The sequence below is a fragment of the Thamnophis elegans genome, chromosome 3 (assembly GCF_009769535.1).
Source record: "Thamnophis elegans isolate rThaEle1 chromosome 3, rThaEle1.pri, whole genome shotgun sequence".
NCBI classification, from domain to species: Eukaryota; Metazoa; Chordata; class Lepidosauria; order Squamata; family Colubridae; genus Thamnophis; species Thamnophis elegans.
Genome location: NC_045543.1, coordinates 99,538,855 through 99,559,383, shown reverse-complemented (window position 1 = coordinate 99,559,383; position 20,529 = coordinate 99,538,855). Strand labels below are relative to the sequence as shown.

Here is a 20,529-nt window from a genome sequence, read left to right as displayed (position 1 = left end):
TACCTGAAAAGAAAAAATAATAATTTCCTGTTTGTAAGTGAAATTAACTTCTGCTCACAACTTTCAATATATGACTTAATTCATAAAAGGTCTTGCCACTGTGATCATAATTTATTGTAATAAAAAGCAAGAATTCCAGACTTCTAAGCACCATTGGAACTTGTCTTTTCTCTGTTCGATTGTATGAGGAACAAGATACTTGCACTGTACCTAGTTGCTTTGAAATAAGATTTGTGTAGCATAAAATAGAAAAAGAAAGAGTGTTTGTTCTCTGGAAAAGATCTGTTACATGGATTTTTAGTTATGATCCCTTTATTGATGAATAGTGAAAGCAAAGAAAATTGAAAGTGGTAAATTAATAAATCTAGCAAATTAATCTGCTCTGTTTAATTTGACATTGTTCTGTGCTACTGTATTATTCAGATTCTTGAGATAATAGATGATACGTTTTGTCCTACCACTGGACAGTTTGGGGAAAATTAATGTGTCTCAGTGCAGTTAGCTGACTTAGTGAATCTTCCAACTCTTCATTTCTGTGGAATATTATAAGTGATATTTTTTTAATGAAGGGTTATTATTCTTGGCATTCTTGGTGGTCAGTTCAGAATTCAGATGTTCTCAGTTGGATATAAACATCTTAAAAGGGCAATGCATTTTTTAAAAACTGGCCATTAAGAATTAATGAATTTATATTATCATAGTACAGTTATGGTTTTAATATAACAAGTTTCTAAACTGTTACTTGTCCTTATGGCAAATTAATTTTGCTACATTTAGATGAACACAATTAGTTCATAACAAGAAAAGTCCCAGTACCATATAAATAAATGCAATGAGCTAAAGAAGATTGTTTTTATATGTAGTAAAAATGTATTTGTGGAGCTTTATTGCATTATGTTATTTCAAACTTTATTACAAGCAGAATAATCTCAAAATGAAAACCATTAAATTCTACTTTGTTTGCAATATGTTTAGCATATTATTGTTCCTGTTATTGTGCCTCATTTTTATGAAAGTACTTGACTTTTTTTTTTAAAGCATACAATATAAATGTTGCTGGACTTTGACAGCTTGAAAAGATTCCACAAAAAGTATAAATTCTTTTTAGCTTTCATTTTATTTATGAGATTTATAGATTTCTTTAATATAACTACTCTAAACAGTTTACAAATATAATAAAATTAGTAATAGTACATAATAAAAAGAAAAACTAAACTTGATGATTATTTGAAAAAGAATTCTCCATTGAGAAATACAAAGAAGGTTCTGCTAAATAGTCACAGATTATATTTGTTTAAATCATAGGTTGAAAACTGTAGTAGAAGAACTGATTCAGACACAGCAGACACTTCTAAATAAGGAGGAATTAGTTCTGGAATTAGAAAAGAAGATAGAAGAGTCTTCTAAGATCTATGAAAAAAAATCTGAGTGAGTAAATGGCAGATATGGAAGTGTATGATATATAAGATTAATTTTCCAAATTATTCATATAATATTCTTGAATGAAAATGAAATCCAGATGATGTACAGTAACTCATTTGCTAAGCTCATGCTTCATTGCACCATTTGTAAGTCTAGAATTATTGACTATATTTAATAACTGATTTTATAAGCTAATGTAAAACTCTTTTTAAAAAATCTTAACAGTACTTCTAGCATTGGTTTTTTAAATTCTTTTATTGTTTATTTATTGAGTCTAATGGCATAATTTATTTCCCATTCCTTTGATTGAATATAATGATTCTAAACTATGTATTTCTTTAATTGAGTTATATGGAATTTGGGAAATTTGCATGGATTTCTTCTTTAGATAGTTATTTATTAATGTTTTCCTCTACATTAATTTTTTAATGCAGCCTATTCTGTTCTTCCTTAGATTAGGCTTTTTTGAGGGGGAAAAGAAGTTGACAATTAATAACCAATTCCCAACACCATCTATATTATTTGTTATGATCTTGAGAAATGAAATACATGCTTCCATTTTGCTTTTAATATAATTTTGATGCCGTTCTTTTCAGCATTGTGCTTCTGCTAAGCCAGAAGCAAGCCCTTGAAGAATTAAAGCAAACTGTTCAGCAGCTAAAATGCACTGAAGTCAAATTTGTAGCCCAGAAGGAACTTCTTCAACAAAAAGTGCAAGAAAATGATGGAAAAGAGCCCCCACCTGTTGTCAATTATGAGGAGGATGCCAGATCAGTCTCTTCCATGGTAAAATTTACATTTATTTAGTAAGTTAGGATAGTGTGGCTAATGTTGCTTTAAAAAGAATTGTAATTAAAAGCAAATTATATACAGGTAGTTGTCACTTAACAACAGTAATTGAATTGGAATTAGTACAATTGGGTGGGAGAAGGTGTGCCTTGGTACAAATGTGGCAATGCTGGGCCTAGAGGGCTTGGTGCAGTGTGGGTAGCAAGCAGGGTCCACACTCATGCTGCCACTCAAGGGCTCCTCTCTTCCTCCTCAGTAGAAAAAACAATGGGAACAACTTACCTGAGCAACTTGTAACCTTCTGCTGGCTTCCCCACTGACTGTTCATGGGAAAGTGGCAGGAAAGATTGCAAATGGTACGTATGTCACTACAGGATGCTGCAGGCACTGTAAATGAGAGCTGGTGGCCAAATGCCCAAATCACAATCACATAACCACAAGGACATTGCAAAGGCTGCAGTTTTGAGAATTGTCTTAAGTCCCCCTAATTGTGTGCCATCATAACTGAACAAATGGTTGGTAAGCGAGGACTACCTATGATACATTGTAAGGCCGGGATGGCGAGCCTATGGCACCTGTGGCACGCAGAGTCATTTGTCGGCACACGAGGCATTGCCCTGTCAGCTGGCTAGTGCACATGTGCACACTGGCCAGCTGAGTTCAGCCTTTTTTAAGCCATTTTTCGCCCTTCCCAGGCTCCTATAAAGCCTCTGGAGCCTGGGGAGGATGAAAACAGCCTCCCCTGGAGGCCCCTTAGGAGGCTTCAGGATCTTCCCTGAAGCCTCCGGAGCGCAAAAATCTGGTCCTATGGGCAAACTGGAAGTTCGGGAACAGACTTCCGGTTTGTTCATAGGGCTGGTTTAAGCCCTCCGGAGCCTTCAGGGACCTTCCGGAGGCTTCCCTGAAGGCTTCAGAGGACGAAAAACCACTCAACGGACAAATCGGAAGTTGCTTCCAGTTTGCTCATAGGGTTGTTTTTAGTCCTCCGGAGCCTTCAGGGAAGCCTCCTGAAGGTCCCTGAAAGCTCTGGAAAACTAAACTTCAAGAACTTCCAGTTTGCCCATAGGGCCATTTTTTTGCGCTCCGGAGGCTTCAGCTCCTGAAGCCTCCGGAGGGCCTCCGGGGGAGGCTGTTTTCATCCTCCCCAGGCTCCTATAAAGCCTCTGGAGCTGGGGAGGGTGGAAAAAAAAATGCCAAAAATGGGGGGGGGGTTGCGCCTGTCATGCGTGCACAACCCCCCTGCGCTCCCCCCGCTTATGGCAGGCGAGTCAAAAAAGGTTCACCATTGCTGTTTTAAGGTATTCATATTTCCTGACAGTTAATTGTAACAATATTTAACACAAAACAGTGTTTATTGAGAATCTTGGCACTATTTAAAATGAATTCAAATGTATGGGTAAGACTTGCTTAAGATTAATGAACTGATCCCAGCTAAATGATAGTTGCTAAGTTCCTATGTTGAAAGTAGACATCGATTTGATGCTATCAAAGTGATGTTGACTATTAGCAACTACATTGATGGACCTAGCCTAACCCTACACTTCAGTCAATGGTGTACCTATCACTGCTGTGATCAAGTGAATCCAACTTGTTGCTGGTTGTCTTTTCTCATAACTTTTCCAGCATTACTGACTTTTCCAAGCAATGGGTCTTCTCATAAAATATCCACAATATGATAAATTGAGCCTGAATTGGAAATTCTTTGATTGTTTATGCCTTAAGTGGAAATTATTTCTTTTCATGGCTGCACATGATGTTCTTAAGTGCTCCTTCCCACAACAAAATGAAAACACCAATGCTCTTTCTATTCGGGAAAAAAATACATAGTACTTATTTGTTATATCCGTACAGTTCTGCATTTTGTCTCTACAGCAGGCAAAACATTTGAAAGAGATTAATTTTATGACAGTAATCATTCATAAATTTGCCTCATGTTATTTATTTTTATGCGTTTGATTTAGTCTTGACTCCTGGTGACTACAAAGACAAGTCCCTGTAGCTTTCTTGGCAAGGTTTTTCGGACATGGTTTGCTCTTGCTTGTTATTTCCCTTAGGCTAAGAGAGAGTCCAAGGTCCCCAGCTGATTGTGCCTAAGGCAGGACTGGAACTTCTGGTTTCTAGCCTAATGCCTTAACCAAACTGGCTGCTTGGGTCACTGCCTCAAATTACTGAGTAGGATTTTTTGAAAAACATACAAATATTTTATGCTTGTGTTTAGAGAACAAAAGTATTTTTATTTTGAAAACCCGATATCAAATCAAAATCACATATTGATTTGCAAGAGAGAATGTTATACTTTTGGAGGCATATTTTCATGAGAATATAATACTGTAAAAACTTTGCATGTAAATGAGAATTGATCATTGTAAGAATTTCTAGATATTGTCTTAAAACTATACATACATACATACATACATACATACATACATACATACATACATACATCTTTTTTAGCCTCTTGTTATTTCTATTTACCCCATTTTTCAGACCTGGAATTGTATTAATTCTTATGATGATATACTGCCTTGGCTTATTTAGTAACTTTGGTAGGAACTTTTGTTTACAAAGTAAATTAGATATAACACATTTTTCTCTGTGTGTATGTACACACTGTTTTCATATATAAAATAATAAAGATAAGCTTTCTGGTAAGCATATTACCCCAAAACAACCTAATTATAGAAGCAATTATGTAGCTGAAATTATGAAAAAAGCAGGTGCCTGAGATGTTATTCAGTCTATATCCCAACTTGCATTTTTTAAAAAAATTCTAAATTCTAAGGTATTTATTTGTATAGAATCTTTTATAAGCTAAAGGCTGTATAAGGGCTCTGAGGCTATGCTTTATGGATAAGTAGACTTTTAAATATGACATGTCAAAATAATTTCATCTAATTCTACAGTACAAACCAATCTACCTATTATTGCCCATAGAACTCAAACTCCTGAATTGACGTAGAGCTAGAATGAATTGAGTCCATGAATTTGAGAGAGAAACATCCAATACCTTTGAAAAGTACAGAAACAGGTTATTACATATATTTCAATGTATGATAGGGAACAAAAGTAAAGGCAACAAATTGTTGGTGTGCAATAAAGGCTTCTTTTTTTAAAATGTGAGAAAAAACAGACATCTTACATAAAATTCTTCATGCAGCAAATGTATTTGTGTTGAGGTAGCTGATGATCCCAGGCATCCCTTTGTCTTTTGTAAAATATATTGCCTCTCCTCCTTTCTCACCAAGTTTGTTTCTTTCTTAGCTTTGATCAAGGTCTTTAGAATACAGTCCTATTGTTTGACTACTCTCATCGCTGTTCCCAAAAAAGCTAGTTTTTCACATCAAAGAATATGGCTTTAGCTCAAAGGAAAAACATGATTTCCAAAACCTAAACCATAAAATTGTGCCTGACAATGGTAGCATCGAGACATCTTCACAATATTGTTTCCTCTTCTTTGGATGATTGAAAATGAAATATAGCACAGGTATTCCTTAATTTTAAGCAAATGGTGTTTATTGAAACAGATGCGTTTTTAAATTAATTTACCATGTGTTGGGACATGGATTTAGATATTCTATCTGCAGACATGTTCCCCAAATATAATGCAGATATGGTAATAATTTATTTTTCTCCCTGCCATTTTTAAAAATCCTCATAACATAGATAGGAGAGAAAAAAGAAGAAAAATGTTAAACTAAGTTTCAGGATAAATTGCAAGTTTCAAATGCAATCTTTTACATCCTAATTCCATGATCGCCACATTAGCGATTTCTAGTGACATTTGTTTGCTTAGTGATTTCTACTGACACTTGATTTTGCTTTGTAACATGGAGCTCCTCTCTTAATTAAAGAAATATTTTCCCGAATTGGGATAGACTGACAGGAATTCTTTATCATTCCATGCTGTTGTAATGGCAAGCTTTCATCTCTGCTGCAGTTAAGCTGAGGCAGCAAGCTTGTACTTTTTGCCTGGGACAGCAGGAAGATAGTCCTTTTCCAGGCTTGAGGTAGTCTACCCACCCAAAGACTTCTGTGCATAAAAGAGTATCTTTCTCCAAAAAAGATTTAATTTCCCTCCTTCCAGCAATAAACTCTTAATTGTAATTGTCTCCTTTCTCCAAAAATGGGTGTAATTAATACTTGTTCAGTTTAGCACTGCACAAAATCCATTAATTGCTGTTAATTTGATGGGTTGTCCTCAAATTAATTCACAGTTGGACCATTTGGCATTGGGCATTAGGAGTCAGTCCTAGAAATGAGGGGCTTCTGGGGGGGTGGTGGCTGCAAACATCCCATGATGCAAATGCCCTGTGTCAAAATCCTACTTGGATTTCAAGACAGACTTTTTTTTAACTAGGCCTCTTTGAGAGCAGAAATGTTGCTTGGAAGAGAGGGTCCCCCAATGGGGCAAAATCAATCTCACAGGCAGTGCTTTTTATACTGAGTTTTTTGTGCACGTCACACTGTACCCAACCATACCATGTCTCATGCATATTCTCTCGTGTGCCTCCCTTGACCTTTGCCACACCTCCTGTGCACTCCTTGTGCACCCTCACTGTGCCTCCCCCATGCATTCCCTTGTCCCCTCCCCCATTTGACAGCCATCCTGTTTGATCATCTGGGACTTGCAGCCTTGTGCCAACATCCCCATTGACTTTGGTTGTGGGAAGCCAGCAGAAGGTCATGTTGCTAACAACCGTGGGATTTGGTTAATGAATGTACCTGGGACTGCAAGATCCCAATTACTCTGAGGACTATATGTAAAGACTAATATTTTACAGGGTGGTAGAAATAATATAATGGTACATCTTTGTAGGCAACTTTGAACATTAATGGAACTTGCCATTTAACATCTCCTACACTGTCCAGATTTGCTGCAAAGAATAATGGACATCAAAAATTGGTTCCATTGATGGAATGGTCTGACCTTATACCTTCTCCCATTGGATACAACCTTTTGCATGCCACCTTGAGCTCCTTGGAGGAGGTTTAGTTTCTGATAAAATAAATTTTGTGAAGAGTTTGAACTGACCTTTTCTCTTGTAAAATATTCAATGCAGTTAACATTTATTAACCTTCAGGGCAAAAGCTCTATAGGGAAAAGTATTTTTATATATTTATAACTGTTGCTGTATTTTGACTGAATAATAAAATTAAAATTTAATATCCTTGCTAAAACCCTGATTTTTCTCTATACTTTCTCTTATGGAAATGAATTCAAATTTAAAATATTACAACAATTACAGAAAAAAATCCATAGAGCAAAGACAAAATCTACAATTTACCCTGTATCCCTAAAAAATAAGACCTCCCTGGATAATAAGCCTAATTGGGCTTTTGAGCACATGCACTAAAATAAGTCCTCCCCTGAAAATAAGCCCTCCACAAAAATATTGCCACCCAGCAGCAGCCATGAGGTGACCACTCCTGCACCTTGCTGCCTCCTACACCTCAAAAATAATAAGACCTCCCCGAAAATAAGGCCAAGTGCTTATTTCAGGGGAAACATGGTATATGACTGCTCATTTCCATAAATGAGCTGGGGCAACTAACAATATTAAAGCAAAAGTAAAAATAGATGTACACAAAAATTAAAATATATAGCAGCAAAGAAAAAACCAAACAACTATTGTCATGCTAGGAGATGGTCTCTTTCACACACTTAGGTCCTCAGGCCAAGCACAGAATCAGGTCTTTAAGGCCTTACCAAAGGCCAGTGGGGTTTATGGCTAGTCAAATCTCTAGAAGGTTAATGTTTCAGATGCCAAGCATGAAAGCAGAAAAGAGACTTCTGGGCCAATGTTCCTTAGCCAATGTGACTTGCAGCATGTGTCTCCTGTCAGATTAGATAGGATGGGTAGAAACAACTGGGGAGAGATTGAATGAAATTCCTCATTTCCCCCAAAATTGCGATTTCACTATCTCCTAGGAATGAATGAATACTTTTTATGAAGTACGCAAACAATTTAAAAAAGTGATGCTACAGAATAGCCAGCTTCACACTGATAAGCTATGGTTTAAAGTTAAATGTAGAAGCCTTGGATGAATATGCTGCTTTCTCCCTTTTCAGTGTAACTATGATCTTATGGGTTTCCACTATTGATACTCTATTATAAACATTACCTTTTTATTTAAAACATGAATAATGTTAAAACTCCCTTCCATATCTTCCATACAAGTAGTATACCTTCATGGAAAGGAGATCTTGCTGGGGCATTAGAACGATGCTAGTATAATCATGAATTGCACTAATTTGAACCTCAGTTTGAAGCTAGTTGACATTGTGTGGTACAGGAATAGTAGGGTAAGGTATCATTAATCTTCGGCTAGAGTGAAGACAAAGCCAGGGGACATAAGATAAAATTGAGGTTACCAGGTCAGTCTGGTGACACAATAAATAACCACAAAAGCTTTAATATACAGTATATAGAAGGAAACATTGTAAAAATATAACCAAAATTATTACTGCTTCAGTTTTAATACTTATGTACTGCAAACAGTTATGTTCATTGCATCTGTGTCAGCTTGATATTATAAAAAGGTAAAAATCTCAAGCTTAAATGGACAATGCTAGGTAACATTCTGTTTATAACAGTTACCAGCAGATGGAGCTCGTTGCCAGCTTAAAGCCATGGTTTTGAAAAAAAAATTAAATGTATTTATTCATAAAATGGTTTATAGAACAAAAATTATCTGTGAGCAGAATCTCCTTATAAAATATCACAGGAAATGCCAGATAAAAATAGTCGCTTACATTGTAACCAAAGAATTTGTGAGCAAAATGGCTCAGAGCACAATTTCAATTATTTTTTTATTTTCTTTTTTAAATGCAGATTGGACCTTGCACAACATTTCTTTGTGCATAAATCTTATCTGCAGACTAACTTATGTTTTCTTCATTTGAAATTTTAGTAGCCCTATTTCAACTGAAAAGAAAAAAGAACTTCTCTTTTTTCTAATTTAGTAATTAGGAATTGGAAATCCTTATTAATCTTTTGAATTCTTCCAGTAGAGCACAATGCAAATCCTCATTAATCCTCTGAGTTCTGCTAATGTATCTCAATCTATCCTCTCCTTGTTGTTGTATTAAACCACAATTATGTGACCAAATTATTAACACAGCTTGTCTATGATATAATAAGGCTAGAATTGAAACATTATCACTTACAATTGTCCTGATAGCATATCTGGCTCCTTTTCAGACAACCCAGAAGATTTGCTGCAAATCTTTAGAGCTTAGAACAAAAAAAAAATTCAATATTTTCTTGACAAGTGAATAAGACACCATAGAATGTGATAGAGCTGTTCCACTTCTGGTAGAGGAAAGTTAACTAACATACTGTATAGTGGTGGAAAGCCCCCAACACTAGCTGCATTCTCACATCAGTAGGGATTCAAATTTAAGTATTCCAGAAGTGTGTGAGAAACTAGCTCAGTAAAGATATGAAGTTCTTTATTTTCTGGCATACTCCCAAGCTCTGAATTACTCTGGTTTTTCGTTCAATTTATGATCAGTCAGGAGAGGGGGAGAAAAAGAGAAAAATGCGAAGAATGCTGATTTCCCTTCCCAACTTAATCTCTGTTTTGTATCCTATGTCCTAGCAAGTGTGCAGATGTGGCTTTTGATGTGCTACAGAATTTCCCATGACATTGCTTATTCACCCAGTGGCTTTTGAGTTGGTGTATCATTTCAGAGTTAATTTTAATGGTGCTTGTTATGAAGATCAGAGTTATATTGGGCAGAATAAAATTCCGCCAAAATACATAAATGTAATATATTTCCCTCTGAGTTGCATGGTAGGGGGTTGAAGAAGGGCTGGAAGAAAGTTCCAAACTCCATCCCCTGTAAGTGTCATTGTGTTCAAAATACTTTATATTACCTTGAAATATATATTGTAATTTATTATTTTTGATCTTTATCTTTTAATTCAGAAAAGCAGGGCAATAAATAAGTTCTTTCATATGGAAATGCTTAGAAATTACTGTACATACTACTTAAACTAAATCAATTAACAAGTTAAAATATGGTAACTACACATTTATAAAGAAGTAAAGCTTCTTTACAAACTTTCTAAATATGGCATAGGTCAAACTTCTCTCCAGAGGAGAACATCTTATCTCCTGGGAACAACAAGGAGAATACTCTCTCCTGTTTGCCAGATAGGAAAGTCTTTCACAGAAGGATATCTTTAGAAGTTAATAGCCAGACAGATTTGTATAAAGAGAAGTGGTCACACAGAAAGTCGTGTCTTAAGCTGCTTAGTGCTTTACAGATCAATAGTACTTTGGAAGAGTATTGCAACAAGCTTTCTTTTTATTCCATAAATCAGACAGAGCTTCAACAGTACAATATTGCCAACAGATAAAATGGGAAACTCTTTAAAAGCATTTAGGAAACCACCCAGGGCTATCATGGTTACCTGTTGTGGCCCAGCAGGATCCGGTTGAGCTGCTGATGGACTCGGATAGCAAGGAACCATATGAGTCTGTCATGGAAGATGTGGAGGACCCTAGGCAGGGTTCAGACTCAAAGCAGGAACGAGAGAGGCTGGTTGGCCACCAGGAGGCGCCTGAGGCATGGAGCAGTGGAGAAGATCAAAGGCAGTTTGTCCCTGATGCTAGATTACGTAGGGCTGAGAAACAGAAGCAGCACCTCCATAGGCAGTCTCATAGACGAAAATTACGCACAGGTGGTTGTGCCTTGGCCCCTTCCAAGAGGGTTTATAAGTGAGGTGTTGGGAGGGGACATTTGCAGGAAACATCCGTTCAAACAATTATTGAAGACATCTGTATTCTAGCTGTGTCTTGTGGAATTATCTGCGTTGCTTTCTTGGAGCTTCTGGGTTGCTGCCAACCGATTATCTTGAACGTAAGTTTGCCTGGGCCTTCAGCCAAAGGACTGGTTATCACATTCATTAAATAGTGGCAAACAGCCAAGCCTGTGCTCTGGTTTCTTCACAGGCTGGGGGTGAGGGATCAGAACAGTTACCCAAGTGCACTCAAGATTGGCAGATGGAGCATCTGGAATTTCTGCAGGATACAGCCTGCGACTCTTAACCTGCTGTACCTTGAGGCTAATAACCCACCCCACAATGTTGGACAATGTCCCTTTTTTCAGGCATTTCAGAGTTTGAAATAAGTTCTCCTCCAACACAAATGTAACAAAGGCAACAGTAAAAATAATGGCTTTCTGTCGTGATGGTCTCTTGTGACGAGCCGATAGACAGAGAAAAGGAAGCAGTCTGCTTCCTCCCATATTTGGGCAAACCAGGGGTTGTGACACTAAATACATACATACACATACATACACACACATACATACATACATACATACATACATACATACATACATACAAGTAGGATTGTCCTTGGCATTCTGTGAAGTGCTGCTGTTCAGTGCCTTTTCCAAATTATTAAGCAATAGGAAGAACACTAATCTGTGCTTGCTTTATCCTTGATACATTGGGCTTAAAAGTAGAAGCAAGGAAAATGGCCAGTGAGAATGAGCGGCCATTGATAACAAATACTGAATTTGGATGTGGCATTGCTGTGAGTTAATTCCTCAGTCAGTCAAGACATTTCAGCTGGTATTTCCCAGTACAATTGGTACAGTTGCTTAATGCTACATATTAGTTTGTCTAACTGTTTTCTTCAGGATATACTGTGGCACTACAGCATTATTCATCACAGCAGAATGCATGCAAATGTTCTAAGCATTCTCACCTGCAGAATTCTTATATTCAAAGTGAGACAGGGAAACTGTCAGCTTCTGGGGTGTTCTGTCAGTTCAGCAATTGGAGCTAAAGAGTGGAGGCTGAAACAGCTGCCTAATAGTTGCTTACTTAACAAAATGGAATCATTTCAGTGGTACCTTGAGTACTGTCAAAGAGTTTACTTATGAATAAGAATGGAAGTAAATAGTTGATAACTTTTATAGTAAGAGGGCTCCTAACAGCATATAAGTAGAAGAAATAAATGTGTCACTTTGCAACTTTTTGTTATGTAGCATAGAGTAATCCAGCTTGCTTTCCTATGAGATCAAAGACATCCTGGGTTAAAGATAGTATGCCAGCTTATTTAAAAACTGAACAAAATTGTTTTTGGTACGTTAGATTGTTATCTTGCATCTAGATATCGTTCATTTTTGGGTCAATCTGTTTAGCATACTGACAGGTTATATATTTCTGACTCAGTACTGCTATTCATTATGGCTCACAAATGCTCAGCATTACATGATAAACCAGATCCTGGACTCTGTACTACTTGTGAAAACGAACCTATGGTTTCTTCCGTCACTACTAAATCTCTGCCACTTTCCTCACATACAACAGCCACAAAAGATAAGGTAAGAATATATTCTTTAAAAGACAATACTTCTTTTAATTTTTTCCTTTTTTTGGTGTGTGCAAGAGGCTGACAGCAATGGACTTTAACAGGCCAAGCAGTTTGCTTTCCATCCATTGCTTGTCCAATATATTCCACAATAACATGGAGTGGTAAAAAGAAATTTTTCCATTGATTTATAAATTGGTTTTTTGGATTCTTGTGGTTATTTTTATGATGTGCTTAGTTCATTTGCTATCGTTACTCTAACAAATTGGCATAAAATAATCATTTCAGAATAATTTTGTTAAGGATGTTCTGATATTTTTCTCCCTTTCAGTGAGAGAATAAAGGCCAGTGAAAGCAGTGAATATTCATTGTTAGTTGAATAAGCCAAAAAGCTGGATCCACACATTCAATCATAACATTTAGTTTTCCTCTATACTGATTATGTTCATAGACTTTGAAGAGTCAGCATTAGTTCTGAGATTGTCTGCTATAAGGAAATTAGGATGTCATAAATTTACTATAATAATGTAGTGCACATAATTCTAAAGTGGACATAAGTAGTAGATATGGCCATTAATGTGTACATATACATAAATAAAAATGACATTTTTTGCTTGTTTATCAATATACTTGTGTTAAATCTAGTGGTGTATCCACTGGTCAAATAAATATGCTGGCAAAATTGGAACCATCTGAAGAATAGATTTTTAAGACTAATTTTCAGATGAATGAAAACAAACTAATAGTAGACATAGGAAAAAATTCACCATTCCATTTTATGGGCTTACATCTGAAGCTGAAATAGCAATAGCACTTAGACTTATATTGAGCTTCAACAGTGCTTTAAGCCCTCTCCAAGCAGTTTACAGAGTCAGCATATCACCCCCAACAATCTGGATCCTCATTTTACCGACCTTGAAAGAATGAAAGGTTGAGTCAACCTTGAGCTGGTGATAATCGAACTGCTAAACTGCGGGCAGCTGGCAGTCTTCAGAAGTATCCTGCAGTACTGCATTCTGACCACTGTGCCATGATGGCTCTTAAAAATACTGTTATTTAGCAAACTGGTTGATTACAAAATGTATTCATGGACTAAAATGAATTATAATTTATAGATTAAAATATATAATACTCAATGTTTAAATATTTTATAAAATATCTACTGTTATATCACAATACATAAGCATTATTAGCTTGCATTCTTAACATTTCTCATTCAACATGGCCTGCAGCTAAGATTCTATACTGAATACTCTGAAATCTCAGCAATTACAGCAAAACATTACATATAAAACTTTAACCGCTGGGTGAGATCATTCGACGGCACGGGATAAAATACCACCAATATGCGGACGATACCCAGTTGTATCTGTCCGCCCCGTGCCAACTCAACGAAGCGATGGATGTGATGAGCCAGGGTCTGGAGGCTGTTAAAGACTGGATGGGGGTCAACAAGCTTGTGCTCAATCCAGAAAAGACCGAGTGGCTGCTGTGTTTCCCTCCCGCGAATTGGCCAAGTGTTCCATCTCTCAGGCTGGGGGGTCAAATTATACACCCCTCAGACAGGGTTCGCAACTTGGGAGTCCTCCTGGACCCACAGCTGACCTTCGAACATCATTTGTCAGCTGTGACCAGGGGGGCATTTGCCCAGGTTCGCCTGGTACACCAGTTGCGTCCCTACCTGAACCGGGAGGCCCTCACAACAGTCACTCGTGCCCTTGTGACCTCTAGGCTGGAATACTGCAATGTGCTCTACATGGGGCTGCCCTTGAAGAGCATTTGGCGACTTCAGCTAGTCCAGAATGCGGCCGCGCGAGCGATTGTGGGTGCACCTCGCTTCACCCACGTTACACCTATCCTCCGCGAGCTGCACTGGCTGCCAGTCGATCTCCGGGTGCGCTTCAAGGTGCTACTTATCACCTATAAAGCCCTTCATGGTAGCGGGCCTGGGTATTTGAGAGACCGCCTACTGCCAATTACCTCCACTAGACCGATACGATCGCATCGATTAGGCCTCCTCCGAATTCCATCTACTAGCCAGTGCAAACTGGCAACTACCCGGAGGAGAGCCTTCTCGGTGGCTGCTCCGACCCTCTGGAATGAACTCCCCGTGGAGATTCGGACCCTCACCACCCTCCAATCCTTCCGCGCCGCTTTGAAGATCTGGCTGTCCCGGCTGGCCTGGGGTTAAGATTCCAACCCCACCCGAATTGTGTGACTGTTGTGCTCTCTTTTAATATGTTGTATTGTTTCCATATTGGAATACTGTTTGTCCTTCCCCCCTCCCTTTTTGAATTGTGAGCCGCCCTGAGTCCCCCCAGGGAAAAGGGCGGCATACAAATAAAGGAAATGAATGAATGAAATGAATGAATGAATTAAAAATATTTGACATATATATGCTGATTAAGTATGCATCATACATTCTGTTGCCTACCTACCAGAAATATCTGTTTTGTTTTAATCTTTTAAAGGTTGCCTATTTCTTTCTGTTTCAATTTATGAAAGGATAAGGTTTAGTTTTTAACACAGTTAATATAGGTTTAATTGCTTAAAAGTGCATTTTTTCCTCTATTGTACCAAAAGCTGAACAGGGTAAATTCAGCCGGTACTTTTTTATTGAGGTAAGATATTTCTGAATCTTTTGTTATTAATTTTTCAGCAGAGGATATAATTCTAGGTAAATCAGAAGCAGAAGTCTCTATATGGTTTTTCAAATATTTTTAGAACGTATTAGATTTTGTAGCATTCGTATTTAATTTTTAAAGTATCATCTCTATATAATAAATTACAAATAGTATAAAAGCATCCTAAGCATGACATTCTTATGCATGCTGTGTGTAAATGTGTGTGTAAATAAATAAGTTAAAATGACAGGTTTTCCTTGTTTATAGTGATACTTGTATTAAATCTAGTGATGGTATCCACTGGTCAAATAAACATTGCTGGCTAAATTGGAGCCCTTAGAACTTTCCCCATATCTGTTCCAAAGACTTATCAGGGAAATATTCTGAAGGATTTATTTGGGAAATAAAAGAAAAAATTCTGTTGCATGGCTATTATATTGAAAGAAAACCAGGGGTAACTGTATACATTTGTTCTGTAAAGATAATATAGTAAGGCAAAATATTTTATGCTGTAGAACTCTTTTTATTGTATTCATGATTAAAAGGCAATATAAATAAGGTTGGTCATGTGAAAACGTACAGTATGTTTACACTGTTGGTATTCTCCAAATGTATCTGGCCAGTTTGAACAATATATGACTGCCTTATAGCAGGTATATGTTATGTAACATCATGTAATTTTTTTATTAGTTCTTCGGGTAACACAAGGCACTCTATCAAAAAAAAAAAAAAACCACAAAAGTGTGTGGGTTAAAATTCCCTTTGCACTTATCTTCTTTCTAAACCTAGTGAAGAAATGAATGTAGTATCTTTGTTAGGCAAAATTCAGTTTGATTGAAGAGAATATCCATTTTGTTCTATATTATAATCCTTTTCTTTTGTACAGTAACTTCTGGAAGAGGTCTCGAAGTCATCTCATCTGTTTGTAAATAATCATTTCAAAAATTAATAACATTCTACTTGTAGCATATATAATACATTCAATCAATTTCAGTTTAAAGCTTATTTGTGCTCTGTCATATATCAGATTAAACTGAGAAACTGAACTGGGAAATGCTTTGGCAAATTGGCAGTGCCATTTAAATAAAAATGTAAACTAATTAACTATAAATCCTTGTTTTTACAATTTATCAAGATTGAACTATTAAGTTAATTGAGTTTACAAACAGAGAAGGCAATGATGTTAAATTTCATGCTATCGTGTTAAGTGAGCTGGTTTGCAATAAATAACTAGCAGTTTTTAGCCTTATGTAGATTTTTTTAGTTTTATGAGCCAAAGATTTTAGTGTGCTATAATAATATTTCCATGTATCTTCTTCAGTTGTTCTTAAATTGTAGTCTTAAGATTTAGTTAGATCAAGCAAATTGTATCTTTTAATTTGCATCATGATTAATGCTATTTTTTATTTATATTTCTAATCCATTTTTTGGCATTGAAGTAATTGTCTCCAAAAATTATTAAAAGGGCTGCAAATTTTATTGAGCCACAGATAGTCCAAGTTATTTTACAATGCATTCCTCCCTTCTCTTTCTTAACTATTTTTTGATAAATAATGATATAACACTTGTCAAAGAAAAGTGTGGATTGATATTTACAAGATTGTCTGGATGTCATGCAATCCTTGGACATTCTTAGAAAATAAGATCAGATTAGCCCAGTCAGGGAGAGTGTGGGAGGCAAAGATGAGCTAAAATTGTAGAAGAGGTGGTGTTGTGCAATCTTATCCATTTTTATTTCAGATTGAGGTTTTGTGCCACTATAACAGTCATTTTGTGAATGTACAGGTATTTCATGGAGCTATTTTGTTAGAGCACTGACAACATACAACATTTCAAAAGTACCTCTAGTTCAAAAGCTCTACTGCTCAATTTAAACTTAAACGATGCAATTTATGTGGTATGTCCAGAATTGTAATGAGTTACTGCCTTTGTAGAAATACAGTTTTTTGAGATTAAGCTATCAGTTTTTTCCATAATGTCTGTGCAAAGGTGATACTGGAAAGAAGGACTCAATTTCCTTCAGTAAATAAACTAGCTCCCCATTTGCTCTGCATAGTCATTATGATTTCTGGGAAAATATTGGTAAAATCTATGATTTAAGTATATTTTACAGTAAGATAAAGACTGTAAAATAAAGTGATGGATTAAATTCAGCTTCTGTTATATGCACATTTACGAAAAGGAATTGGTTAAATTTGAATCACTTTAGGCCTTATCATAATTTCATTTTATATACTTTTGTTTTGCTTACCTTGGAATAGTTTAATTATTTTATGTGAATAGGATTTATGCTGTGTAGCAGTACTTCAAAATGTTTAAGTGTTCTGTAACTTATTAACTATCTAATGCTACCCTGAGAAAAATATTTTAAGACATATTAAACAAAATGTTAAATTTTGTTCAGTATTTTATAATGTGTATATCAAAATTTAAAGTTAATTTGTAATATAATAATCCTATACTTAATTTTTATTTGATCAGTTCTTTGACCAACTTTTAAACACTTTTAAAAAAATAAGGCATTGCAAAACAATAAGCACAAAAGTATATGCATCTGTTAAAAAAGAAAAAAAACCTAAAAGGCAGGCAGGATGTTTACATGAAATGAATTGACTTCCTTTAATTAATAGTATTTTGTTTGGGTTGAACTTGGAGTGTTAGAGTTGAACATTCCAAGTTCAACTATCAATTTGAACAATTTATTTACTGTTTTCTCTGTCCATAAATGCAACTATTTGATTATCCAATTTTACATTGTAAGCTGAAAACTTTTCCTTGCATTCTGATGCATTATTATAAATCAATATCAAGGTGTTTTGGGTATTAGAATTTTTGCATATTTGGCAAACATTTTCTTTCAAAGCTGCTGTTTTTAATAGCTAACAGTTGGCTTTTAGGAACATTATCTTCTCAGCATTCTGAATATTTTTTGTGACTCAATCGAGTCAAAGAATGAGTGCCATCTGGAAACTTCCTGAAAAATTATTCTGCTTTCTCATAGTATTGGTATGAAATAGGTAGCTTAGAGTAAAAGACAATTACTTTTTAGAGATGGCACAAGAATGGTTTTAGAGATGGAAATTAATCTTCCTGTTTTAGGAATTCTGAGATTATTTGAGAAGCACAAAACATCCTTTGAAGTTTAGGTCCTTTTTCTTGCAATCTGCTACATTGATAGCCAATGATCCCTTTAACAAGTCTCCTCTTTTCTCTTCACAAGAGGAAGAGAACTTCATAATCCAAGTAATCTACTGAGGTTGATGCAGACTATCCCAAATTAAAGAACTTGGAGGGATACAGAGGGACTACAGAGGGATAGAATCAAGATCATGTGAAGTGTTAATACCACTTTATAATGCCTTGGTAAGACCACACTTGGAATACTGCATTCAGTTTTGGTCACCACAATGTAGAAAAGATGTAGAGATTCTAGAAAGAGTGGAGAGAAGAGCAACAAAGATGATTAGGGGACTGGAAACTAAAACATATAAAGAACGGTTGCAGGAACTGGGTATATCTAGTTTAATGAAAAGAAGGACTAGAGAAGACATGATAGCAGTGTTCCAATATCTAAATGGTTGCCACAAAGAAGAGGGAGTCAAACTATTCTCCAAGGCACCTGAGGCTAGAACAAGAAGTAATGGGGAGAAACTGAGGAGAAATTTCCTGACAGTTAGAACAGTTAATCTGTGGAAGAGGTTGCCTCCAGAAGTTGTGAATGCCCCAACACTGGAAGTCTTTAAGAAGATGTTGGATAGCCATTTGTCTGGAATGGTATAGGTTTCCTGCCTAGGCATGGGGTTGGACTAGAAGACCTCCAAGGTCCTTTCCAACTCTGCTATTGTATTGTATAAGATGTGGTCATACAATAAAAATTCTCCCTCTTTTAATAAATGTAATTTAAGTTATTGCTCCTGAACAAGAGTTTGTAGATAATTAAGGGACACGGTGGTTCAGTGGCTAAGACACTGAGCTTGTTGATAAGAAAAGCTGGCAGTTTGGAGGTTCGAATCCCTAGCACTAGAATTACTTTATATGTTTTATTGGGTTGTTAGTCTTATCCAGCAATTTATTAATTTCTGAATCAGGACCATAGGTTAAGTTGCATTTCTCAAGGATTTATTACTCAAGCCTATCCACAAGAATCTACTCAACTAACAATCATCACTATATTGGCAGTAGATAAGGGTAATTAGGTTTCAAGGGGGGCTGGACTTGGAAATCTTGTGGCAATGTAAGGACTCTAAACCAATGATGTTTTTAACTCCACCCTTCAGCTCTGCCTTCTCTTTCCTTACTGCCCCTTAAGATGTGTAAGAAGCTAGAAGTTTCTGCTTGGAACTCTAAAAGTATATCACATTCACTGATTGTATGTATACAACAAATTGGATGAGACGGAAATGTGGTGGATAGTTTGGCATTCGGCTTGCTGTGAAAACTCTAATCATTGTTTTAGCATGGTGTGCAAATTCAGGCCAAACCATTATATGATATATGCACAGTGATCTTTTACTGCTTACATTCAGGATTCAGAAAGTTGTTTGAACACATGCATTGTGTAGCAATATCAGAATAAAGGAAAAAACAAGGGAGAGAAAGAGAGAGAAAGAGGGGGGGAAAGAGAGAAAGAAAAAGGAGGAAGAAGAACAGGTAGAAGAGGAAGAGTGGGAGGAGGAAGAACAGGAAGAACAGGAAGAAGAGGAAGAGGAAGGGGAAAGGAAGAAGAGGAAGAAGAGAAAGAGGAGGAGGAGGAAGAAGAAGAAGAAAAAGAAGAGGAGGAGGAGGAGGAGGAGGAGGAGGAGGAGGATGAGGAAGAGGAACAAGAGGAGAAGCTACCTCAAGTAGAACCTTTTGCAACCCTTCTGTCTCCTATGGTTACTTAATCACAGCTAAGTGGCTATTCTGCACAGACAATGATAGAGGAGTGCTATATATGTTTTGTATTTATGTTTGTAGGTATGTGATGGAAATGTTCCATCATTAAGGCAGAGAATCTTACAGGAAGTAAGTTCTATAATGCAACAGAAAAAAAATACAATGTATACAATTAGTTGGGATTATTACTTACAGTACATTGGAGGGAGATAATTCAGAAGTCATTAATAAATAACTTATTGCCCTGTTAGCTGCCACATTTGTTTGTTTAATCTTGCCTTTATCAATTTTACAAAGAATTCAAGGCAGCAAACATATTCAACACACTTTCCACCTCCTATTTTCCCTACAACCACAACCCTGTGAAATCTATTGGGCTGAGAGAATAACTGGTGCAAAGTCAACCATCCGATGTCATGGCTAAGGCAGGACATGAACTCACAATCTCCCGCTTTCTGGACTGGTACCTTAAAGACTTCTTTAGAAG

The 20,529-nt window shown here is 36.4% G+C and overlaps 1 protein-coding gene across 4 annotated transcripts in view; it reads left to right on the top strand.

Moving 5' to 3' along the window:
* FER (FER tyrosine kinase) overlaps positions 1-20,529 on the top strand; it is a 129,885-nt gene that overhangs the window by 37,803 nt on the left and 71,553 nt on the right. For all 4 annotated transcript variants that reach the window (XR_004254994.1, XM_032213491.1, XM_032213490.1 and 1 more), the window contains 2 exons: positions 1,306-1,428; positions 2,019-2,208. Coding sequence is in view for 3 of the 4 variants with exons in the window: in XM_032213491.1 (XP_032069382.1) it covers positions 1,306-1,428; positions 2,019-2,208 (313 nt within the window). In the remaining variant the exon portion in view is untranslated. The remainder of the gene's footprint in view (positions 1-1,305; positions 1,429-2,018; positions 2,209-20,529) is intronic.